The sequence below is a fragment of the Sinocyclocheilus grahami genome, unplaced genomic scaffold (genome assembly GCF_001515645.1).
Source record: "Sinocyclocheilus grahami isolate Dianchi unplaced genomic scaffold, SAMN03320097.WGS_v1.1 scaffold1173.1, whole genome shotgun sequence".
NCBI lineage: Eukaryota > Metazoa > Chordata > Actinopteri > Cypriniformes > Cyprinidae > Sinocyclocheilus > Sinocyclocheilus grahami.
Window position 1 is genome coordinate 406,590 of NW_015506352.1, and position 27,726 is coordinate 434,315.

General features: G+C 38.0%; 1 protein-coding gene across 1 annotated transcript in view; it reads right to left on the reverse strand.

Moving 5' to 3' along the window:
• LOC107567608 (ephrin type-A receptor 7-like) overlaps positions 1-26,334 on the reverse strand; it is a 65,549-nt gene extending 39,215 nt beyond the window's left edge. Inside the window, exons 1-3 of the mRNA XM_016253307.1 lie at positions 26,307-26,334; positions 24,268-24,423; positions 14,653-14,988 (exon numbers count right to left, since the gene is read on the reverse strand). Of these exons, the coding sequence (XP_016108793.1) occupies positions 14,653-14,988; positions 24,268-24,423; positions 26,307-26,334 (520 nt within the window). The remainder of the gene's footprint in view (positions 1-14,652; positions 14,989-24,267; positions 24,424-26,306) is intronic.
• Positions 26,335-27,726: the final 1,392 nt, after the last annotated feature.

Consider the following 27,726-nt stretch of genomic DNA (forward strand, 5'->3'; position numbering starts at 1 on the left):
TTTTCAACTAGTTAATAAATCCTGTTCACATCTGTCACTGAGAACGTTTACATGGACAACAATAATCCGATATTAACACGATTAAGACAATACTCTGATTAAGAATCTACCATGTAAACAAAGGCAGTGGTCAACTGCTTGACGGCAAACAAAAGAGCATGGCTTCAAGCAAGAAGGCACATTTTTATCCGTCGTTGTCTGTTTGCACGTATAGCATGACATATAATTAACCGCACATATAATTCGTAAAATTAAAAATGAAACACCCAAAACTGTATAGTACCGAAGACGAACTGTATGTTGATACGTGAAATTTACCCTTCGCAAAAACCCACCCTCATTAGTTACTGTTGCTATGTCCGACAAGCCATGCCGCTCTCACTCTCTCTACACATCATGTTCTCACGCAGTAAAAAAATACATCGTGGAGCAAAGAGGAAACTGACAACACGCCAACAGACAAGACAGAGCAGGTTACTTCTGGTATGAAACAAAGTCTTAGCTTTCAAATTTTGTCATTTTTTAAGAAATTCAAAACAATAAATACCGTTTTGTGGCTCTTTAATGTGTCATGACAGATCGCTGTAAATGCCTCAGTTCAAGCGGCACGTGAACCGATCGTCTTTTCAGATTTACTTAAAGCACGAAATTAACATGAATGAACATCAGAACGTATTTTATTTCAACCGTGGAAAGACGTCAATACACACAATTTTTCAAGTTTAAGTCACTGAAGTTAACTGATTTGTTTGTCGGACAAAATGCATTATGATTGGTCAGATCACCTGTCAGTCAAGCTCTTTGCGAAGGGGGAACGTCGGATGGCGTTGCGTGGGAATGTAATGACGTGTGCCATTAATCGATCTATGTACTATGACATGTAAAACGGAAACATGAAAGGAATATTCTAAAAGCAACTCATGTAAACACCTTAATCATAATATTGTCTTTTTCAGAATAAGGTAAATAATTAGATTACTGATGTCCATGTAAACGTACTCACTGAGGGTTCGGGTAAGGGGCTTACAGTCTGTGATCTTTCTGAAAGAGGAAATACACCTGTCAAGACCACGCGGAATCCCCTGTTCTTTCTTTTCTACAGATAGAGAGGAAAGGTCAGCAAAAACAGACAAAGCAACACAAAGGTGGCGGTTTGTGTTTTGTTTTGTTTTAACAGCACGTGAAAGTGGGCGCCTGCTCTTCACTAATGCACCAATGCACTAATGCACTAATGCAATTGCAGTTTTTTCCTCTGTACTGTCAGGGAAGAAAAATTGCATTCCTCTCAGCAAAGGGAAATATAAAAGGAAAGCGTTCTATAAATAAAACAGAAGGAAACGTATGAAAGCAACAAAAGAGCATTTCCCTTGTGTCTGAAAATGTTCTTTTGCACAAATCTGCACAGGTGCATTCCACGTGGTTGTTAGTACAATATGGTTATGCCAAATCCCCTTGTTTGGTTCCATTTACACATTCAAACACGAGGCTAAATATTTAACTGAAGCGCCCTGGTTTTTGTAACCAGGACTCAAAAATAAGAGAGATTTTATTTCTGTTTAAGTTCAGATTTGTACTTGTACTTTGTACTGCTTGACAATATTTTCAATGGTCCCACTGCAAAAAAATTAAAAATGACACTAACAACAACAAAAAAGTTTATGTCTGTCTGAAATAGATACATGTAATTACATTTTAAATACTTTTTATGTAAATGTTTTAATATTTTCTATATTAAAAACAAAAATGCATTTATTTAATTATTTATTTATTAACATTTTTGCTTGTTTTTGCTAAGGAATATTTAATAAAAATATATGAAACAAAATGTATTTATTGATTAAATAACAATTTGCTTGTTTTGGCAAGAGAGTATTACATCTATATATATATTTAATAAATAAATACAAAAAAGCTTACCCCATTTTGGGGGGGTGCGTGACAATTTCCTCAACTGGCCTGAAACACTGTCACGCTGGCTCCGGGCCATCAGACCTTTCTTACTGCAGAGCTATGATAACTAATCCGAAATGACACAAATAGACACAAAAAGATAAAGAAAAGCCTCCTGGCCCATATCATAAGTGACAGAGATGATTTTAATTGTGGCGAAACAAAGCTTGTCCTAAACAAAAAGCAGCAAGCCTTTCCTGTCCACTGCAATGACAGAACACCTGCTGCTGGATAAGAAAGAAATAAGTTTTTCAAATCTGATGGTCACTATCTGCCATCCCAGCATCCTCTCCGCCTCCTGTTACCCTATTTTTACGGTGTCCAGTCCAGCTGTGTTCCCCATCTGTCTGCCGAATAGATTCCTCTCACTCAGTCTGTGGATGCTGTAATCTTTTTATTGTTGTTTTATACTATAAACATTAAAAGCCAGGAGAGCAGATGGCCCTCATATCGTCCTGCAGCTTTGATGAAAAAGCACCAGAGCAATATGGCTGAGAGGCACAGAGTGTGTGTCTGTGTGTTAGCGTCACATATAGCTTACAGAAACCAGCAGGTGTGAGAGATGAAAAAAATCAAGTTAGCAAACAGCTAAAAGTTGTCGAAAAAAGTTGATGATTCTGTGCAGGTGCCAATCGTGGAACAAATGATTTTTTTTCCCATTATATTCTAGTGAACGTTTATTCTACTTCACTTATTCCCATGCCAAAAGTAGCTAGACTAAAACTCATTAGAATTTCTTTGGCTAATGGAGAGAATAGGAGGAGGTGCGAACAGGAAGGGATGAAGACATAATTAGTTTCCTTCTCCACAGGAGACGGTGCGTTGATGAGACAATGAACAACAGAATAATGAGGAAAAGGAGAACTTTTCCATCATCTTCTGGCCTTTAATAAAGTAAAAAAAGGCCAGTCCCTAAAAAAGGGATGCTACGATGTTTCATAACATTACGATTAGTCTGCTTTAAATCAATAACAAAAAATGTCAAATGCACAGCTCGACTACAATTTTCATACTATATGATTAATTGTACCATTTAAAACGATTATTATGAGTGTTTTATGATTTATTCACAAAATTTTTTTATTGGATTTTAATATTAACCATAACATAAAAATATTTATCAGCTGATAAGTACCACATAGATTTTTAATATTGGTGCATGATTAAAATAAGTAAATAAATTGATCTAAAATATTGATTTAAGCTGAATTTAAATTATTTTGAAAGAATGAAGAGACAGGGTGATAAACTAGCACAGTCTAGGTTGCCAAGACCAATTGTGAAAAATACATTTTCAGCCAAATGCTTTAATTGACCAATCAGAGTCAAGACTTCCAGACAACCATGTAATATAAAGATCTTTTCCTTACTTTACCAGCAAAAAGTGTGTATATGTATGATTCCTTTACTGTGAGTGTTTGACAAGCTTGACAATGCTGTTATAAAGAAGTATGATATCAGATGTTCCAGTCTGCTGGTCAGTTTGGCACACAGATTTGTGCTTGTCACACAGGCAACAGACAGGGTTAAAGGATTTACCACTCTACAGCTGTATTTCACATCCAAGCACACACACACTTTAAATCCACATGCACGCAATTTCTCTCTCACAGTCACATATTTTAAGTGTGAGCTGTTAAGGCGATGAGTTTGTTCTTGAGTGTGGTAGGTTGTGGCAGCTGGTCTCGGGCAATGCTGACACATATCTCAATTCAGTTGCACACTACCACAGTACTACCTCCCCTATGATTCAACCCTTCTGCAGCAGGAAATGAAACACTCTAACCCCAGAACAGCCTAGCACAGGGACACATGTTGCATGTAAACAGGAAGACAGAGTGACACAGGTGCGTTTGTTTGTATGTGCGACTGTGTGCGTGTTAATATTTTCAAAAAAGTTTGGTTAAATAATGTCAGGCTGAAGCTGTGTCCTAGCAGTTAAAACACATGTCCTGACACGTTGGTTGTGTCCAAAAGTCCAGTAGCATAATGGATAAAATAAAAAAGTCGAAATGGGGTCATATGGTTAGGCCAAATCCCCTTGTTTGGTTCCATTTACAAATTCAAACACGAGGCTAAATATTTAACTGAAGCGCCCTGGTTTTCGTAACCAGGACTCAAAAATAAGAGAGATTTTATTTCTGTTTAAGTTCAGATTTGTACTTGTACTTTGTACTGCTTGACAATATTTTCAATGGTCCCACTGCAAAAAAATAAAAAATTACACTAACAACAACAAAAAAGTTTATGTCTGTCTGAAATAGATACATGTAATTACATTTTAAATACTTTATGTAAATGTTTTAATATTTTCTATATTAAATGCAAAAATGTATTTATTTAATTATTTATTTATTAACATTTTTGCTTGTTTTTGCTAAGGAATATTTAATAAAAATATATGAAATAAAAGTGACAAAGTGACGGGGAAGTCGTGGCCTAATGGTTAGAGTGTCGGACTCGTAACCCAAAGGTTGCGGGTTCAAGTCTCGAACCGGCAGGGATTGTAGGTGGGGGGAGTGAATGTACAGCGCTCTCTTCCACCTTCAATACCACGACTGAGGTGCCCTTGAGCAAGGCACCAAACCCCCAACTGCTCCCTGTGCACTGCAGCATAAATGGCTGCCCACTGCTCCGGGTATGCGTTCACGGTGTGTGTGTTCACTGCTGTGTGTGTGCACTTTGGATGGGTTAAATGCAGAGCACTAATTCCGAGTATGGGTCACCATATTTGGCCACATGTCACGTCATAAGTTGGAAAAAAATATGAATACATCCATTATATATTGCTACTTGCTATTGTTATTTCCCATGTTTTTGGTCACAACCAACACGTCAGAGTATGTGTTTTAACTTGCAAGATTATTTTCTTAATAATATATTTAAATTTTATTATATAAAATGTATATATATTATTATATTTATTTATATATATTATTATATTTTCAACAAAATAAGATGACCTCTTATATTCCATCTTCATACATAAAAAAATGTGCTGCTACCCTGTACAGAAGTGCCTGGCGCAATTTATAATAAAATTTATATATATTATTATATTTATTTATATATATTATTATATTTTCAACAAAATAAGATGACCTCTTATATTCCATCTTCATACATAAAAAAATGTGCTGCTACCCTGTACAGAAGTGCCTGGCGCAATTGACTGCTTCTGGGTTTAAAATATCCTCATAACCTCTTTATATCAGACTCATTGTGAGCTGAAACAGTTTCTTCAAAGCCTCTATGAATTATCCAGTCAGAATGTTAAATGAACGCCTGCCAGTTAGAACTGGCCGTTAATAACCTCCTGCCATGAAGGCCACCAGCATTATGTGACGCTTCCATTTTTGTTCCAATTTATATTTCTCTACTGACGGCACATCTGAGGACGTTCAGGTGAAAAGGCTTGGAGAGTTCAGAAGGTGGTGACAATTACAAGGAGACTAAAGCCTCCAACTTTTATGCATGGTAGGCACCTGGAACTCAAAAAAGATTGATGGTAATTTGGAAAGTGTCTGATACATGTTTGCTCCTATAGAGACAACACATTTGATGGCAAAAGCAGGGGATCGAAGAGGTGGGGGGAGGGACTTTGTTGCTTGCCTAAATCTAAATAATTGAGCGAGTTGGTATCCGCTCGTCTGACAGAGGCACAGAACAATGAAGTGAATTTTTTGTCCAACAAAAAATATATTCTCTGTGCATACAGAACAAGTAGTGTCAATTTAACTCTAAAAATGGACCAGCAAAATATATATTTACTTCACTTTATATATATTTTTTAATTTTTTAATTTAAATTTAACTAATATTTCAAAATTGCTTTTAAATCCCTAAACTAAACATAATGCTGTTGTTACTTAGTATTGTAAGTACTTAAGTACAGTTGATCTGGCAAATCTCTGAACAACCAGATGTGCTTGATACTACTTGGACACTAAAAGTCCTGCTCACATTCAATCCAACAGGTCCCTTCAAGGTGGTTGGCAAACTTCCCCTCCACCCTCTCGCTCATGCTGAGAGACAAGTGTAGATCTCTCTTTCTTTTTCTCTCTGTCTGTTTCTCTCACTTCCGTGACAGTGGCCAGTTCAGAGGGACACACTGGAGCAGTGGCTGCTGGCAGTCTGCAGTCAGTCAAGCAGAGAAGATTCTGGGGGATTTGGGGGGCTTCGTTTGCCAGCACTAAAAGACTTGCAACAGGATCCTCACGGAGATTAATGACCTAGATAGGCCACCGCAATGCCATTTAAATGGAAAAGTAATTAAAGTGCACCTTCCATGAAAATTATTCATTGCTGACGGATTGGGTGACGGACAAATCACGAGGCATTCCGCACAATGCCACAGGTTAAGTGCCCAGAGTAAGGCCGCCGAGGCCACTGTGAGACAGACCACCAGCGATTTAACCACAGCTGTTGAATTGTAGCGACTGGTCCAGCTCTTATCAAATTACCACAGATGGAATTACCAAAAGAGGGAGGACAGAAAGAGAGAGAGTGGCCAGGGAGAGAGAGGAAGGCCTCTCAGGTAACATAAAACGGCATACAAATGCTACAAAAGAGGCTTGAGGGATCCGCTTAACTAGAAGATTACACCACCTAGCACTGGCCGACTGGGAATCCTGGGAATCAATCAATCCATTCTGTTTAACGTCCCTGCCACAGATTAGGATTTTGCGGAGATCAATCAATAGCCTTATTGTTCCCCAAAGTGTGATTCTTCTCAGGGGTATTGAACTGGATCCATTTTGCAGTGATAACGTGTCGAAAAAGTGGCCGTATTAATTACAGGAGAAATGCCAGGAGCATCGTCTTTCAGTCTGGGACATGAGAATGCATTTTCGCACTTTATAATGCTAGGCGCGACACATTTGGACATCGCTTGAAGCTTGCAGAAGAAAACAAGCTGGTTTGGGTTCTCAGAGTTCAGCTTCATTTGAAGTTACCACACATTGCTGTGTTTATTATAAATTATTTCATTTCATGTCATTATTTCAAATCCATGTGTCTTCATAATCTTTAATCAAAAACATACCATCTGTCACTTACTTGAGACCACAGCAATTAGCAAACGACAATGATCCAACGATCCAATCAATTCCAGATGGACAAAATCAATCACCTTACCTAATTTTTTTACCGAATAATCACCCATTTTTTTCTAGTTCAAGAAGCTGTTTCACTCGGGTATGTGTCACATTAGGAAAGAAAAGATCACAGTTTCCATTTTTTCTATCTTTAAAACACAGGGAGTGACAAAACAGTTCCTGCTAATGTGACCAGACTGCCCTGAACAAGAGACAACATTTTCTGTTATTTACTTCAGTCGTGCAGCTCAAAACACAAAGGTTCTTGAGATCAAAGTACGGTGCGAGCAACAGAGCGTTTCTCCTCGAGAGATGAGAGGAAATAACCCGACTGGAATCTAGTAGCATTGGAAAAACTGGGCTATGTATGGAATCCATGTGCCTCAACAAATAAAATGTCTTATTTAAAGCCATTTCCCCTCTAAAGCAAAAGATAAGAGCAGTGTAGCGGAGTACAGGGTTAATGTGCTTCCCTATCAAACACTTAAACAACTTTGCAACATCCTAGACAGAGTGGGCCACAGTCAGAGGCAGCTATCAGTGGGCAACACGCACATCATGCTCTTCTGACATGTAACCTAAGCATTAAAAATCAATTTCCACAGCTTCTCGCCTTCCCTCGCTTTAATTCTGTTTACCGCGCATGCTGTTTGCATCTAAAATGCGCGTCTCACATCTGGAAGTCTTCTGTGTGGAAAGGGCTGTTCGGTGCCTGGTTCCTTACTGTTTTCCTCAGAAGGACTTTCCTGAATAAATATTAATGGTTATTCTTCGAGCTATTTCCGCTCAAGAGCATTGGGAAGAACAACGGGGTGTTGTTTAGACAGACACACAGAAAGCTGAAGCGAGTGAAGGAAAGAGAGAGAGAGACGCATTCGAGGGCATCTCTACAGAGATGTCAAGTGACAATAGAATGCTGATTGAAATGCTCTTCACCAAACTTCCCATGCAGTCCTCTAGAAAGAGGGGGGAAAAAAGAATAGCATTAAAGAGAGAGAGAATTCACATTCATCTGCAGTGGGGATGTCAAGGGTCGTCAATGGAGGAAAAAAGAACATATAAAAAAAGAAACGATGATGATGAACTTGCCGATACAGAAGCAGTCGCTATTTAAAACCATTTCATGGAGAGCAGGGAAGTAATTAGGCTTTGGAGGAACAATGTGTACTCTGAGTAGCCCCTCTCTCATACGGATACATCCCTTCTATTCTCTATTTTTCTCACTTATTGTGTTGCGCAGTAGTGGAAGGATAATTAAAGAGAGGATTCCTGAATTCCTCATCAGATGCATAGCCATCTGGATTTGGGCTCCGCACCTTTGCTTTCTGCTGTCCTTACCGCGTCTACTCCTACGCTTGGTGCCTGAAGCGCCAACTTTTTCTCATGCAGATGGAGAAGAGACGAGAGGGTCTCATACCCCCCTCTCCTTTTCATCCATCCTGTTAATGCAATAGCTCAATATAATGTAATGCTCAATCAAAAGTTCTGGATTGGTACATTTGTTTTTTAGGTTTTTGAAAAGTTTCTCCACTCACCAAGTCTGCATTTATTTGTTTAAAATACAGTCTTGGTGAAACTGGTAAAACTAATAATTAACACAGTAAAATTCTTACAGTTTAAAATAGCTTTTCTATTTTAATATATTTAAAAAAAAATCTATGTATTCCTGTGGAAAAGCTGAAATCCAGCAAAGCTGAATTTTCAGAAGGCTTCAGTGTCATATGCTGATTCGCTGCTCAATAAACATGTCTTATTATTATCAATGTTGAAATCTTTTGTTGTGCTGCTTGATATTTTTATGGATATAGTGATACATTTTTTCAAGATTCTTTGAATAATAGAAAGTTCAAAAATATGAAACAGACATATTTTTTAATATTATAAATGTCTTTACTGTCAGTTTAATGTGTTCTTGCTGATTAAACTTATACATTTCTTAAAAATAAATAAATAAATAAATCATACTGACCCCAAACTTTTGAACATGTAATATAATATATTTTTTATTATATTCATCAGCAGAGGTGATGAGGGTGAATATTTTTTGACGGTTTTGATTTTAGAATAATACGAACTGATGAATCTTAAACAAAAGTGTTTATCAATGTACATTAGATCAGTTTGAACTCCTCACCCCAAATGCGCTTCATCTTTCCGTTCTCTCTCTTAATACTTTTTCAGGTATCTTTCCCAAGGTAATAAGAGTTGGGAAGAGCTTAAAAGATGCCATTTGTTCTACTCTGAAGGCCGTGATAAAGTCATCAGTGTTAATGAGTGTCCTGCTCTGTCTGACCGGCCGGCAGCTTACTGTTTCAGGAAGCTCTATTCTCGCCCATTATGAGGTAGTCATCCATTGCCGTGGTAACCCAGGGGTAAAATTGAGCCTGTAAGGCTCTGGCGAGCAGAGAATTGAGCATGCTCTGATAGGGTTAAATTTTCCCATCTCGGCTTTAAACAAAGGGCTGATTGTCCAGGTCTCCTATCGGTTTGCTATCACAGTGAGCCTGTTGTATTCAAATGGAGCCTGTGCTTAATTATTAAAGGTGAATCTTTAAATATACGAGTAATTAAGTGGGCATCCATTTCATTTTCATTCAAATGTAGATATGGGCAAAGCTAGAATCAAGGACGTGCAGTTGATTCGTTATTTTGGTAGTCCTGTATAATTAGACATATTTGCCTGACCACAATCAGACGCATTTCTTAGAGGATGGATTCCCATGTTCAAAATCAGCTGAATGAAGTGCAAAAAATCAATAAATAAATAAAAATTAAAAAATAAATAAATAAAATGTTAATTTAAAGCTGCAGTCCGTAAATTTTGCCTCTTTGTCGCCATCTCTGTTTGAAAACCTGGAATTGCAGCTGTGTGCGGAATTATCTAGCTTGCGTGGGTTGTGAGTGGGAGTGGCTCCAGCGCGGATGAATCTAATGTTCTGAAGAGTATGTGTGGCAGTCAGTCACCACACCGGTGTGGATATTTAGTGTACTTCGCAATCACAGATTCTAGCCTACGTCTTGGAATATATGACCCAAATAAGAATTTTCACCGTATATTGCCATCTGAACAAGTAAGTAACAAGTCTGCCATGTTTGTTCTGACCAACTGAGAAAAACAGCATTACCATAAATCTGGCTACCAATGGTGATTAAATCTAAAGATCGGTTAGCTCATATCACATCAAACCGTCAAATCAATAAATAAATAAAAATTAAAAAATAAATAAATAAAATGTTAATTTAAAGCTGCGTAAATTTTGCCTCTTTGTCGCCATCTCTGTTTGAAAACCTGGAATTGCAGCTGTGTGCGGAATTATCTAGCTTGCGTGGGTTGTGAGTGGGAGTGGCTCCAGCGCGGATGAATCTAATGTTCTGAAGAGTATGTGTGGCAGTCAGTCACCACACCGGTGTGGATATTTAGTGTACTTCGCAATCACAGATTCTAGCCTACGTCTTGGAATATATGACCCAAATAAGAATTTTCACCGTATATTGCCATCTGAACAAGTAAGTAACAAGTCTGCCATGTTTGTTCTGACCAACTGAGAAAAACAGCATTACCATAAATCTGGCTACCAATGGTGATTAAATCTAAAGATCGGTTAGCTCATATCACATCAAACCGTTCAAATTATTATTATTGTTATACTTTATTCTCAAATGATTAATGTTAACAACATCAGCATTGGTGACTATGAGTAGTGTAGATTCAATTTCTGCACAGTCTAATCTAATTGTAATACTCTTCGAATTTCATACTAAGAAATTATTTTAACCCAAAAAAGCAAATTATGCTCCCTTCGAACTGGTTTTCTTTAAAATACAAATCTTTGTAATCACAGGCTATCTGTAATCAGAAGCACATTTATAACTGGAATATAATTTAATTTCATTCACGTGTTTCATAAACACATAATCCTTTCTGGATTATAATCTGCCATCAAAATTATACATTTAATTATTCTGGCTGCTGTGAGAAAAGGCTATAAGCGATCCTCCACCTGCAGGATCCTCACATGCGATAGTCTAGTAGCCGGGACAATTTCTTTATGTTTACAGACGTGACGTAATGACGCAGTGCCATGCTCGAATGTCCCGCGAAAACCTACCCGTACCACTCAAATTAGAAAACATTATTATAAGCTAACCGTTGTGAATCGGGCTAAAGTAAGGCGGTAGTTTTGAACACTGGCGTGTTATGTACTTGCTCAAATATTGATTTCGGATCATTTTTAACCCAAAAATGTTACGGACTGCAGCTTTAAATTCTGTTGCTAATAAAAATATCAAAACTAAAAGAAAAATTAATCTTAATCAAAAATTAGTCAACCTCAGTAAATGACTAACCTCTCATTGTGGAAGACTAGTTGAATTGTCAACCATAGAGACCCATTCCTAGCTAGAATCTATTCACATTCAAATAGGAAATTTTTATTCTGTACACCATTTCTTTATTCTCCATGGCCTACTCTGTAGTTTGAAACACATGAAAACAAAACTGGTAATACTGCCGCTACAGAAAACACGACTTTACTAATACATTTTCTCAATCTGACAATAACTAATGACTAAATATTGCCCAGGGTTGCTGGTGTAATTGTCTGTTGTCAGTATGCCAGACATAATTACGCACGACTCTCACTTTGAGACGAGGGTCTTTTCCCCCCTCTCGCTGTCCCTTATCTTGCTTTCTCTCTCTCTCACCCGCTCCTAACCTACCAAGGTGTCCGTGTGTCCTTGTGGCTCCTTACTCCAGCGAGTGTCTCTGTCACGATCCCAGTCATGAAACATACATCATCCCCTCTCCCCTTCCTCCTCGGCTCCGTTCCTCTCTCATTTTACTGCCTGCTGGTCATTATCGCCTCTCCCTCTGTCTCTTCCCTCATCTCTCTGTGAACACGTGCATGCATGAGCTGCTTGTGTTATCCTGTCACTGACCTTGTTTTGTTTGCAAACCATAAAAACAACAAGAATGCAAATGAGAACTTTTGAGAAGTTTTGAATGCAGGTGGTGAAACACTAGGGCTGTACAAAACTACACACTCTCAGAATCAACGAGTCTGTAAGTTACCTGAATGACTGGATGACTAATTGGTCTAGATTAAAAATAACCTTTTTTGTATTTATTTTACAGTGTTTACATAAAACACGTTCCTGCATTCAAAAACAGCTGAACTAAGCACAACAGAATGGAACAGGAAGCAGGATTCTCAAGGTGCGATGCAACACCCAAAAATATCTTTCTTAAAGACCTTAGCGGTGGTGCTTTACGTAGTGTCTAGATAAGAATAAAATATAATAATCTAGATAAAGAGAAAAATAGACTGCATATATATATATATATATATATATATATATATATATATATATATAAAACTTTAAAAAAAATCTAGATAAACTAGTCAACATGTATGCCTAGATAAATGATTATAATGATTAGCAAAAGAAAAAAGATTATATATATATATATATTATATATAGTATATTGTGATGCGCGGATGAGCTAAAACGTCACCCGAATCCGCAGCTTCAAATAAATTATCCACCCGCCACCCGCCCGCACCTGTATTTTTGTCTGATTTAGATAACCGCACCCGACCCGCACCCGATCATCACATTAGGGTTCGTACGGTCATGAAAAACCTGGAAAAGTCATTGAACAGCAATTTCCAGGCCTAGAAAGTTTTGTAAAAATAAATAAACTCAAAATGTTTTTGAAAAGTCATGAAAATCTATTTCACAAGTCTCTGTATAATAGAATTATGTTTAATCAGATCCTGAATTTCGTTGCGGGATTGAGCATACATCGCATTACTCATTCCCACAGCTTTCGACTTTAAAATGAGGGAAATTACTGCAAAACCTTTATTCAATATAGCGTGTAAATGTATTATTTTCACGTCTTTTTAAGCCATTCGGTACTCACGCTCTCCAGAGGCACGTGCGCTCAGTCACATCCAAAGCATGCGCTGCGAGTACCAAATTGAGAAAGTACTGTCGGTTTTGTCTTAAGTTAATGTAAACAGTTGCAAAATAAAACGCATGGGTATCAGTATTGGATCCGTGAAATAGGTCTCGTGATAGCAACCTAATAAAGCTGTGCCGTCTTTTATTAATGTTAATCAAACAACAAAAGACAGAAAATCCCTTACTCTTCTTGACTAAATAATATTTTGTTGAATAACTTCTAATGTTAATTTACAGTTTATTAAATTTCTGTAGCCTATTTAAAACACGTTCATAATTTAGAAAATTTAGTTAATACTTGCATCATTAATGATTTATTTTATCCACCCGCGACCCACCCGCAAATAATCAGAATGCATTTTTTTATTACCCGACCCACCCGATCCGCGGATTATCCGCAGCGCCCGTGGATAAAACCGCCATCCGCGCATCACTAATAGTATATATGCCTACATGTGTTTGTGTGTGTGTGTGTGTGTGTGTGTGATCTTTTTTTCTCAACATATACAGTGGGGCAAAAAAGTATTTAGTCAGCCACCAATTTAGATATATTTTCCAAACAACAAAGCCTCACAACAAAACAGTCAAATACTGTATTAGTTTGTATGTGTGCATGTACAACAACACAGTCTATGCACTAGTTGCTGAAGTGTGGTGCTAAGCTATCACTGTCTACTAACCTCCAGATATATTTTCCAAACAACAAAGCCTCACAACAAAACAGTCAAATACTGCATTAGTTTGTATGTGTGCATATACAACAACACAGTCTATGCACTAGTTGCTGAAGTGTGGTGCTAAGCTATCACTGTCTACTAACCTCTTGTTAATGACCAGAACCAGTATGCATTTGAAGGCAAATTGTATTTCATGGATGCTTGGGCATGAAAGAGAAATCTTGTTTTGCAGATCCATAAAAAATAGCTCATTAAAACACATGCATTTCTCTAGCATGTGCAGTCTCAGAAACAGCTCTTAAATGATGGCCAGCTCCCGAGAGAGTGAGCATGAGAGAATAGGGAGAGCCAAAGACAGGCAATCCCTCGTCGAGCTAATAATGTTTGCGGCCATGACTTCAGCACCAATGCAAGCATTTGCCACCCATTTAATTTCAGGGGATAAAGTGAAAGCTCAAATAATTTATCAAGAATTCAACAGAGTCTGGAGGAAATGTCAACCATGGCGACTGTAGTGATATTTAAAGGTAGTGGTTCTTCTAGCAGACAATAAAAAACTAAAGGGGAAACGGGAGAGGTATTCTTGTGCGTGACTTCTATTATTTATCATTTATCATCTGTTGCTGTTCACCACTGTATTGTCGCCAGAAAATCACAATTTATGAAATGCAGGAAAACGGTTGTCAGATAATTTGTTAAATTATCCCAATGGCAGTAAGTACAGAAACGTGAATGCAGCAGTCGGAAATGATACAGGCTTGAGATTATACAGGCTTGCAACCAAGCAACACGAAAAACACCAGAACTTCCTTATAGCGTAAAAAATGCATCCAAAGCACAACACAATGGAGTCAAAAAACAAAATGCTGCAAATATACATATTTAAAATCCAGATTTGGTTGTATGCATCTATAAACCTGCTAGATCTGCAGTCGAATTGACACAGAAGTGCAAACCTCTTACCTGCTTGGCTGGTTGCGATGCTGACGGCTGCAAACAGTCGCTGGGTACGGCTAAGGTCGGACACGCCATTCACGGCCTCAACCTCAAAGGTGTAGTTTGCATGAGCTAACAGGTCGGCGATGGTGACGTAGGTGTCCATTAATCCACTCTGCTGGGGCAAGTAGCCAACGTTGCTCCCGCAAGGAAAGCACTCTTCTGGCTCCCAGGTGCAGCGGCGGCATATAATCCGGTACGTCACGTCGTTACGGCCACCTGTGTCGGCTGGCGGGGTCCACTCTAGGCTGACGGTGGTGTGGTTGATGTTGTAAAGCAGGTTCTGAGGAGCTGACGGTGGCCCTGTAGTAAGAAAAGAGGGGGATGCTTAGATAAACATGTAACTTATATTTAATAGCACTCTAGATTTTTCCTCTTTCTTTTCTCAAGACAAAAACACCATGGAAATATGAGAAATTTGGGCCCTTGGCAAATCCTGACATGCAATTATACTGTAACCTAGATACATAGAGATGCTATACTCAAGAATGCTGGGGAGTTGAACTTGAGCACTGCCAAGGTCGATGTAGAACAGGGATGTAGCAAAACAATGAAATTGAGAACAATGAGATACTGTTTCAAGGCAGAAAATCTTGAGATAAGACCGTCTTCCTCCTACTTGGTACTCATCTACTTGGTAGCATTTAATTACTGAGCCAGAGAGTTATGAGTTGCCCGTGGAAAGAAAAGAGGTGATAAAATTGGCAAAACAATTTTTTTTGATTGCCAAGGTGACAGGAAGTCTAAGCCATGGAAGACAGGGAGCCTGAGTCACTTCCAGAATTTAAGAGTCATGAGCGAGTTATCGCCCTGACAATAGCAACAGAGCAGGATTCCGCTCAGCCTACAATAACCAGCTCACAGACGGATGACCACAGTGGAAAACAACCCATCATCCCCTAATCCCCGCTAGTGCCAAGGAATCTGGCACGTCTCATAAAGCAATGATTTATACTTTGCTACTTTTATCCAACCACCAAGCCCTTGCTTTTATCACCCTAATGTTTTTATAACAGCACCGCTGCCTGTTCAATATCTCTTTTATTAGAACTTGTCTTTGTGATGGTCTTGCATCATGGGTTTGCCATTTTGGAGAGGTTCGATTTTTGTACCTCAAAGTGAAATGATGACCCGTACATGTCCACTGGTGTGGAGCTGAATAGGCGTTTTCAATCTGTTTTCTAGGGGAGCTGAGCAACAGGCTCGCGAGAGGGATTGTGGGATTGACAACAGAGAAACTGGTGAGCGTTTACTTTTTTTTTTTTTTTTTTTTTACTGTTGCATTTGTATAAATTGTCAACAAAAACTGATGATAGTTGTGGAATTTCAATATTTAAATGACAGCATTAATATATAATAATTAGATTTCACATGCCATTTGCCAGCTTTGGGCAATATTAAAACTATACTGTTTTGTTTACATAAAAACTAAATATTATAACTAAAAGCTATCATTTTTGATAGATTTGATAAATTATCGAAATGGACAATATCAAACTTCTATACTATTTTGACTAAATAAATTTATAATATATTAATAAATACAATTAACAAATAAAAATAACTAAAATATAATGGATATTTTTAATAATGATTGTTTTAAAATAATTCATTTAAAGACTTTAAGTGAGTGTTAGAGGATGGCAAAGGTAATTTAAATGTAAAAAAGAGTGTAATTGAGTATGAACAAGTAAGTGTAAAGTATCATCCGAAACCGATAAATTAAATACTGTATCTCTAATATGAACTGATAAATAATATGGTACCAGTATATTTTGCATATGCTGTCTATATTGTGTAGTATACTTTGGGCATTCTGAAATAAAGTTTGCAATTGTAAATTTTTAAGTGATGTCGGGGTCGTTTTGTCACTACAAAACACTGCCAGTGTAAACGCCCCCTTGAGTCGTGTCACAAGTGCAGCCAGTCTGCAAAACTGGGGACATTTACTAACAAAACAATTGCTACATATGCATGAGGGGAAAGAGCAAGCATTAGAATTGTGCGAATGGTTAATATGACACTTAAAGTTTACTCCTCATTAAAGCTAATGGCACACACATCCATCCATATTCATCAAAGTAGGAGGGGAACGAGTGAACGGAGGAGATGAAAGGGCCACCTGTGGCAGGTGAAGAGATGTGGTCTGTCTCTCCATCTCTCTCTTCTCTGCATCCATCTCTCAAGCTCCAAGCACAACTTCACCTACTGATGCTAATGATTTCCCTCCTACTCCACTCCCCTCGGGGAGAGTCGCAACAAACACACAGGGAGACTCATCCTCCAGGGACTTTAGCATTCTATTTCTATGGTTACCTATAAGAATAATAATAATAACACTAATTGGCTCCATTTGGCAGGGCCTTCTCATTCTGCTCTTGAGTGGAAGAGATCAAGGGATTGTTTATCTTTATATGGACAGCTGAGACAGGAAGGGTCTGAAGTCAAGCTGTGATTGAGCATATCTATTCAAGCGACAAGGTAGCACTGAGATGAATCACTATTCAATGACCACCATGGAGAGGTCCTATTGATTTAATTCTCGCAAAATGTTAAATAAAATCACTGTAATCCAGGCATGTCCACAAGTCTTTCATCTGAAGTCCGAGTCAAGTCTGAAGACTTTAAGCTGGATTCAGAGTCAAGTCTGGAGTCTTTCATCACGAGTCCGAGTCGAGTCTGGAGTCATTTCATTAATTGTTGAAAATAAATTCTCATCATTAATAATCCTATTTACCAGGTTGTATTTTAAAGACAAAATATGTTCCAGGGATACTATTAAGATTCTAGCTCAAATTGCCTTCCTCTACCTGTACATAGAGTCAATTCAAGATACATAAATACTTGTAAAAATTATTCATTTGAAGAAGTCTGTTCATATTCAAAATCATCTGTTACACCATGATGAAGCCACTAGATGCTAATCTAATTCTAGATCTAATTAATCACAAATTAATCACACATCAATTTTAGCAGAGAATATGCCCACCAAAATATAATTTATAAACACTGTGTTTGATGAGTAAAGCATTGGCTAGACATTACAAAATGTAGCTTTAGAAAGAAATATTTTGATTCAACATAGCATAAATAATGATACTAGATGGACATAAATAGTTTTTAAAAAATAAGTATTGAAATATGAAAAGAATGATAAAATGTTGTGCTCGGTTTAAGGCAAGCTTTTTCGTTCATGTTTTTAACAGGACACACTGCAGCATATACAGTGGGGCAAAAAAGTATTTAGTCAGCCACCAACTGTGCAAGTTCTCCCACTTAAAAAGATAATGTTGCTAACCTTTGTGGATGTGTTTTAAGACGTGATACGTTCTAGGATTTGATGCAGTCATTCCGGTATCTTGAATTGTTTTCCCACATTCACTGCATCTAACCGATCTTCATGAAGTTCCTGATTCTGACACACTAATATAACCAAATGTGAGATCATAGATATAGTAAAAGCATGTAAGTGAATTCCAAGTTCTTGCTTTATGATATCAGTAGTTAAGGAAAAAAGACTAGAGTTATTAAAATGAGAAATATTCACAGGTCCTTCTTGTTGAGTCGAGTCTGAAGTCTAATAAAATGCGACTCGAGTCCGAGTCACTAACTCGAGTACCCATCTCTGCTGTAATCCAATTACAACCCATGATGTTGTTCTAATTTCATAATTTGAGGCTTTGTACGAAACTGCCCAGTCCGTCAATCACTTAATGCACAATGTTTCTGTATGAAGTCACGGTAGCTTCAAGGGAAATTGGTTTCAAACGGCTTACAAGGCACCACGCCAGATGATCTAGAACCAATTCATTCGAGTTTTAGAATGCAATAGATATTTCTCTATTGTAAATGCATATTGCAAATGTATAATGTTATTTTTTTTTAATATTATGATTAAAACAGTACAATTCATCTCTTTGTATACATGGAATCATAATAGAACATTTGACATTCATGAAACAATTTTCTTCTAATTTTATTTTCTTTTTTTGGAGTACAGAGTGAAAACAATGAGTATAAAGTGAAAGCGGCTGAAGCAAGACCTTCCTATTAAGCGTATATCTGGTGTCTGGAGAGTCCTGTTGTGGTCTTTTTTCGTACACTGTTGAGAGTGTCATCGTCTGCTGGTTAACAAAAAATGCTGTCCCGAGTTTACTGCTCTCATTTGCTCTTTCACACACAAGTGCATATGTGTTTCTATATATGTAATCTGTCACCTCCTCTGCAGTCTGCTTTGAGACTGATTCTGCAGGGACGCTGGAGGAAGTCTGGGGGAAACTGGGACAAATATCTGCCACAGAGCGCTTGATTCTCTACACCACAAACCAAACTATTCTTTTAATGGGTATAGAGTTTGCTTAAAGCCTGGGAACGCTCTTTCACACTCGGTCTTTTTTGCTTTCCCCTTCAACCTTCTTTTAAAGTATGTTTTTAAACCCACACTTTATTGATTGTTTAGACTCAAACCTCCCACAGTCTGTTCACGGAGTATCTGATGAAGATTATAAACAAAACTGCTAACTTCTATTTTTTCCTGTGTTTTCAGTACAGTCGTTCACGGAAAGGGCCGTGCCATTTGAATGATTTTTTCCACAACGGTCTATTGTTGTGGTATAATCTATTTCGGATAAACCCGCCCTTAAATGGCATGTAAAAACAAAAAATGTGAATGATCGCTTTATATGCAGGTCTTTCCCTGTCCAAGTAGGCAGTTCTTGGCCAGAATGAGCTGCAATGTGGACCAAACTTTAAGCCTTTATTCAAAAGTCTGGCAGATTAGATTAAGTGCCACATTTCTAACAGTGATTTTTAATAAGTAAAGGAGCTGAATATCCTTTCAATCCAAAAAGTGAGATAATTAATGTGAAAAAAGATAATAAAATCATCTTTGAGATCAGGAAAATGTGGTCACGATTCTTACCCTTGCTGTTTTCCTGCGAGAGAATGTTAATTAGGTCAACCTGCTGATTGAGTGTGTATGTGTGCGTGTGTATGTGAAGCCTAAAGTCTCAGGCCAAGCAGCACTGGAGCTTAGCTCAGGAATCCAGTTGTTATCTGCACATTGAGCAGCTCTTGACTGTCTTAGTGGTACTCCTCCTAGTAAAGGAGAACTCACCCCAAAATCTTGTAATTTACTCCCCATCAAGCCGTTTCACTCCTGTGTGATTTTATTTTTTTCTCTGGAACACACAAGGTGAATTTTAGAAATATCATATTTTCAATTTAATGAAAGTTAATGGCTTTCACGTAACATTTTTGTTGACTATATATTTTTTGTAGTCAATTTTGAAGTGAATAATTACTTAAATTTTGGTCTGCTTTTTACACAAAAGATATCATAGCATATGTTCTTTTGTTCAAATTATATTGTACTGTTTTTGTTGTTGTTTTTTATTGCATTTATTTGATCAAAAAGACAGTAAAAACAGCAATACTGTGACATATTACTTCAATTTAAAATAATTGTTCTATTTGAATATATTGTGAAATGTAATTAAATTAATTTATTACTGTGATGGCAAAGCTGAATTTTCAACAGCTATTACTCTAGTCTTCAGTGTCACATGATCTTTCAGAAATCATTCTAATATGCTGATTTGCTGCTCAAGCAACATTTCTTATTATTAGCAATGTTAAAAACAGTTCTGCTTAATATTTTTTGTGGAAATCGTGATAATTTTTCAGGATACTTTGATGAATTTAACCTTCAAAAGACCAGCATTTATTTAAAATACATTATATTATTTTTATAAAACAATGTAAACAATGTAAAAGGTAGTGTATATAGAATATAGTACTACAGGTTGTATTTATAATGCTTTTTGCCACAGAAGAAAGAAAGTCATGCTGGTTTGGAATGACATGAGGGTGAGTAAATGAGTAAATTAGTAAATTTTCATGTTTGAGTGACTATCCCTTTAAGACTCACCACTCTAATGAGTGTCCCAGAGGGCCGCAACTTGTGAACCGTGTTTAAACAGTCCAGCCACTAATCCTTAATCTACAAACATGGTGCCTGAATTTTGGCCTCACTTGTACCAAGCACCAAGGATTGAGGGATGGAGCTAGAGAGAGATGGCCGAGAGAGGCTGGTTTAATTACTGTACTCCTGTCCCTTAGCAACTGTGGGAAAAAGAAAGTCTCACCCTCAGGGACACGTCAACGAATAGAAGTGATGATTCCATGGGGTTGAAGAGAGCTGAAAAGAGAGTATGTAGGTTATGCGCTCTCGCTTTATCTCTTTCTCTTACTTACTTTCTCACTTTTTTAATGTCTCCCGCTCTCCCTTTTCCTCTTTTTCTCTCTGTCACAAAGTCCCACCCTCCTACCGCCCATTCCAGACCTTCGCTAGTGCCGACACCACGCGCAGCTGTCGAGTGATTGATGTCATCTCTGAAAGCTGTCAAGAACTCCCCTCTTTCGTTCTATCTAAAAAGAAAAAAAAATTATCTCGTACGCAGCAGGCTCTCCTAAGTATCGCCCATTTATCTTGACACCTCACAGGTTGTGGTAAACCGGGTGAATTTATGCTATGCTATTGGGATTATTTTGTGCTGTAGCTAAAAACTCAAATAAGTGAATATTTAAAAAAACTTTTTTCTTCCTTTCAACAATGACAGACCTTTCTTCAAGTGAATATTAATTCCTTTCACTCTGGAAATCTGAATTTCATTAAGGCCGCTCTTAATCCGCGTTCCGAGGAGCTAAGTGCGTATTGACAGAGCTTAAGATTCGGTAGGTTTACACCTCGCTCATTTAAAAAACTGTCCATCAGGGTGTTTATTCAGCGAATGTAAATTCACCCCCAATTACCATTCAGTTCCATGTGGCTTTAAATTCCCCCCAAAAAAAGAAGAACTCTGGAGCCCAGACAATTCAGATGGTCACAATAACTTAATCCCGAGATAATTAAGACAAGTCTGGTGAGGACAGTATTTTGAATGCTCAACACTTCAAAAGAGACGCGATTTATGTTTGTTAAAAGTTTTTTGTTTTACCCCCTTGATTTGCATTTTTTCCCCTCCTGTCACATCCTTATTATCTCAAACTCCTGCCACATCCTTTATGACTCACCGTGATTTAGAATCCTCACTTAATTCTTTGTGGATTTCTTCTTTAACATTATATCTTTTTGATTTAACGATGCATGGTATCGTCTACATATATTACTGTCATTCTACACTACTGTCCAAAGGTTTGGTAAAAATGTTTTAATGTTGTTACATTTATTTGATCAAACATACAGTAAAAACAGTAATACTGTAAAATATAATTACAAAAAAATAAATATTTTTCTATTTGAATATATTTTAAAATGTAATTTATTCCTGTGATTGCTAAGCTGAATTTTCAGCAACTATTACTCCAATCTTTAGTGTTACATGATCATTCAGAAATCATTCACATATGCTGATTTAGTGCTCAAGAAAAATTTATGTTCTTTGTGAAAAAAAGTGTTAATTTCTCTCTCTCAAAAAAAAAAAGCTGAGGTGTGTATCATCTCTATAGTATCTCTCATGCATACTTATGCATCACCTTTAAGGGCCTGTGTCATCTTCTTAACTGCATTTCCACATTGTACAACTCATGCATGACTTCACCATTAATTTACCTGGAAGCCATAGAGAGAAACTAGATTACTCTTAATGCCTGCATTCTATGTGCATTTTTCAGCAACGTTTTCATGCCCAGACAGAGTAACAACAGCAAGACAGTGGTCAGGCGAGTAACAGATCTGATGTGTATTTGGAGGGAAAGAGAAAGAGAAAGGCTGAGGCGACGAAAGTAATTGTGTGGTGAATTCGAGGCCTGTGTTTTCTCTGTTCTCTGATTGAGGGGGGCAATGGGCAACAATTAGACTATCGTGTTTTAGTGTGATCATCTCTTTTGGAAGGTAATGGTGAGACAAATGTTGGGGAATTACTGTAATGGAATGGAATAAAGAAGAAAGAAGAAATGAGGGTGAATACAGAGTGGAAAGTACTGTAGAGGTAAAGTGTAGTTGAATGATTAATGCATGACATATGTGTCATCTGCACATTTGCCCTGATCCACAACAGCACAGCTAGGGTCTAATATGTTTCTCTCATCTACACAAATTCATTAGTCATTCTTTGTTGTCTATTGTAGCATCATAGCACAATTAACCAAATTAAAATCACCACCATATGCCTTTGTGCGATGATTAAAACACAAAAGCTACTCAAGATGTGACTCAGATAATATAGATAATAATAATAATAATAAATAGACAATATTATATTACAATAATATAATATAATATAATATACCAATAAATAAATAATTGTAAAAAGTAACTGTGTTACTATGGGCAGCAGAGTGTGGGCAACATATAACTTACTTACTTCTTTGTCAAAAGCGCCTGTTATAATGTTTGTAATTTTTGTTTCAATGTCATTTTATGGCTTTTTGTCCTTCTGCCTCAATATCTAAGCAGTGTCTTTATGATATGATTAAGGTTCATAATACTACAGCTCAATTCACAATGTTTGTCAAAATAACTTACAATAAAAGTTTTTTTCTTTTCTTCAAATATCGTACAGCCCTAATCCTTGCTTTAATGCACTCCCTCCATCTCTTTGTCTTCAGGAAGTGAAGCACATTCTACCTGATTGAACCTGTCCTTGAGCATATTTCCAGGTAGATCGACTCGCCCTGAACTCCCTCCCTGCCTCTCTTCACCCTTGTCTGGCCTATGTAAATAAGTCATCAATAGCTTTGGAATAGCTGTGCTATTCAAAAAGAGAGATGGCCGAGGAGAGGAAAGAAGAGGACAGGTGGTTATTAGAAGGGAGGGGAGAGGAAAGAACTGCTGAGACCTGCTTCCGTTAGTTCCGACTGTAATTAACGGAATCATTATGCCTATTCAAACTGAATACAAACACCTGCCTACTCAGATTTTTGAGCTAAGTTGATTTTACTATTGTAAGCTGTGAGACTGGACTATCATGTCTGATACTTAAATTAAGTAAAAACTACTCAGCAGTTAAAACATGTTTTTGTTTCTCCTTATTTTGCCTTGGGTGCCAAGTGTGCCAGGACTGCCACAGTGCACCTCAAAATGAAAGTGACGTGATGTGTGGCCAAGTATGGTGTCACATACTTGTAATTTGTGCTCTCTGCATTTAACCCATCCAAGTGCACACACACAGCAGTGAGTAGTGAACAAACACACACACAGTGAACACACACCCGGAGCAGTGGGCAGCCCTTTTTCTTGTGGCGCCCGTGGAGCAGTTGGGAGTTCGGTGCCTTGCTCAAGGGTCTCACCTCATTCGTGTTATTGAGGGTGGAAGAGAGCGCTGGCCATTCCCTCCCTCCACCTACAATCCCTGCCGGTACCGAGACTCAAACCCACGACCTTTGGGTTGCAAGTCAGACTCTCTAAACATTAGGCCATGACTGCCCCTAAAATACAGAGGTGCCTGGTGCCTCTGGTAATTAAAATCTCATCTGACATGAAATGGGAATGAGATACACCAGTTTGCAGATATAAAGACATATACATAAGGGAAGGAGGGAAAAGGAAGAAGACCAGAGATTCACAAACAGCTCACTCACTAGTGCAGGCGACTGAAGGGGGGTCGGAGAGGGCTCTGTAATAGCCGTCTTCGCAGTCACATCTCCATGAGCCCTCTCTGTCATTATAACTGTGCGCAGGACAACGGGAACACTGAAGATCCTGAGATGAAGACTTGTAGAATCCACGACCACAGGCTGTATGGTGATGGAGAGAAAGAGAGAGAGAATTAGCATATGTTCATATTTTGTATCATCTAGTGTTTGGATCAGACTGCCCCTTAAGCACTCCCATAAAAACAAAACTAAAAAATGTCTCTTTAATATTTCAATTGTTTCTCATAGACACAACTGAGATTCAGTGGAGTGCAAATGGAGACTTTTCAGCTTCTCAGATTCTCAGACCATTGTACTGTATGTATCTCCTCTAGGGTTTTAGAAGAGATCTCAACATATGCAATTAAAAGAGATTTTAATATGAACTCAAACAATTCTAATTCAATTCTCTCAGGAGCAAATTATCTGAGATATGCTAACCATATGAGTTTTATATTTATAGCCAGTGTTGTTATAGTTAACTAAAACTAAAACTGAGAATATTATTTGTACTTGAATAAAATAAAATAAAATAAAAAAGCTTAAACTTCGAAAACTGAAATTAGAAAGGTTGCCTTAGAAATCTACCTGGAATAAGTTTAAGTTGAAGTACTAAAATAAAAAAATAAAAAAACTGAAATTAAAATAAAATAAAGCTAAATATAATTGAACATTATAGCAGGAATTTTGTCAATAATTTTCTCATATTATTCTTTTCTTTCTGCCTAAGATGTTTTAAGACAAAAGTCGATAAATAGATAAAAATAAATAAATAATTAAGAAATATAAAAGGATCCATCTCTGAGCACTATCATTTTCTGCTGGGTCATTAACAACACATACGGAGTCACTCGTATGTTGCATCAACCAGGCGCCTAATATTCCTGATCACCCCAAAAGGACTAGCTTGCCTGCCGTCAAACCACCTCTAGAAATGTCCTAGAGGCAAGGTTACTGTGGAAAATAGGAAACTTAAATGGATTATTTCAGTATTTCACCTTTTATGAGGGGAAAAAAGGACATCCCACAGGCAGCCAGGGATCAGAGACAAAGCAGAAATTAGGGCCAGATCGCTTTAGGCTATGCACAAGAATCACCCTCACACGTTCCAATGACAACGAGTCATTTACTCCCACACTGTATTTCATATGTGGAATTGCCAATGAAGCACCATCATCATGTATTACTATTTGCATTGTAATTAGACAACATTAAATACCTAATAAAATTATGTTTCCCCTTTATTCAGTTTTTCATGACTTTATAATTCATCACTAAAAACTTTGGTGTTAATTAACCTTCCAAAAAGGGAAAAAGAAAAAAAAACTGCAGAGAGAACAAGTCTGGGGTGATTCCACAGGCTGAGGTATGTTCCTGGTTCACATCAGTAAGCAAAGAGAAATAAGCTATTTTCGGTTTGGCCTTTTGGTCGGCACTGCTGAGAGCCACTAATCCACACTTAGCAGCTGTTTGCTTAAAACCCCCTTCAGCCTAAAGAGGGAATTGGGCCCACATGATTTTTCTTAAACCCCAACCACGCCCGCATCCCCTGGATAAATATTACTTTGTTCACAGCTATGCATTTGAATGATTATTACCAGGGACACAACACTACTGATTTTCAATTCCACTCTGAGCCAATCTGTACAGGGAAAAGATCCCACCTGAGCTAGAGAGCTCAAAACCTGTCTGTGGGCACTCAATGGCTCTCTCGTGAACACACTAAGATTAGCGCCATCACAAATCACCAAAACAGGAGGACTCTCGACTGCCGACTCGACTGGCATTTTACGTCTCTTAAGCAGGGTCGGTTTATTTTTACATCCATGTGATCAGGATTTGTTTATCGCGGCGTCTGAGAAGCCCAAGTATCCCTGAGTTGTTTACACAAGCAACCAACCAGCAAATTAGGCCTCAAATCAAATGTAGCGCTGACACAGGGGCCCGCCTGAGAACCTGTCTCCACTCCACCTTTCTGGTTTTACTATGAGTGACATGCACAAACACAGCCATTTCTGGGGCCCAAATTCCTGCCCTCCCAACACAGACGTGCAAATACTGTCACTGACTAGTCAAAAAAACACACTACCATTGTGATAACGCAGTAACCCGCCACTGCGGAGACAAATAATAGCTTTGTTTTCCCCTTCCTGACAGCTTATTATCTGTGGGAGAAAAAGATGAGGCTTGCCCAATTATGCCTCCTTCTGCCATGCTGCATAATGTCTGCTAGCATGTAATCATGACTGAATTAGCGCTACATGACCACGTGTGCCACTCTTGAGAGCATGGTAACCAATCTATGAAACTGACATTGAGACGATATCCTCCACTTAACTGCCCATTTCGGCTCTGAATTGAAAACATGTCCTGCCAACATCACCGCTTGACTGCTAAATTGTGAAACGGAAAGGAAAAACAGTAGCTCAGGCAGGTTTAAAAAGTTAGCTGAAGGACTTGGTGAGCACAGGCTTTATTCGAGCTGCCTATAGCATGAAGGTGAGCTAATGGGATGTGCTTGTTGACATGGGCACGCAGAGCAGGCAACAGCAGCCTCATTTACTGCACAAAGAAATTAGTGGGCCCCTTAGAAACACAGGTTGAGGTTAAACAGAACAACAGAGAAAGAGATTAAAACAGCCTGACAGTCCTCCCAGAGTCTTTAGCAGGTGGCGGGTGCCAGCGTCTGTAATTTACCTTTCAGTGGTCAAGCCCTCTGGTTCAGCTAAAGGGAAAAAAACAAGTCTCTCAGCGTTTCTTACACAGCACTGATAATGCAGGAAGACTTTGCCACTATAATATCTCAATCTCTAACATGTATTCTGCACAAGCCAGTCACACAAAAAGCATGTCTAGACATTTGTAACGAGACTTCTGAAGGGTTTAGATACTGATTTCCTCAAAATCAGCTTTAATACGATTTTTGGCCTTTGCAGGAACGAATCCCTCCTCCTTTTTAAAGACTTATTCGAGAGATATAATAGCAACCCAGGGGTAAAATTCAAGACAATGTCCAGCTGAACTGCACAGACTGCTGACTTGTCTAAAATTAGCGTTTTGACTACAAAATTCTCTAACAGTTCTCCCTCTAGGGAGAGTGAGGAAATGTCCTAATCACAGGCTTTCCTAAACCAAGTGCTGGTTTTTCTCTTGGTCTTGTGCTGTCAGTTGTTTTCTCTTGTTGGCTTTCTTTCAATGAATTTCCTATAAACCTCTGTACTGCTCTTTTTAGACCTCAGTATATTATTTTCTGATCTCAGGCTATGTTCAGAATGGAACAGTAGTTTAGTGCAGTTTCGTGTCGCAGTTAGCAAGTATATTATTTTAAAGTGTATTATTTCCATTAGGGCTGGGTTTTGACGATTCGATTCTCATTCACAAGCTTGCGATTAGATTACCAATTCG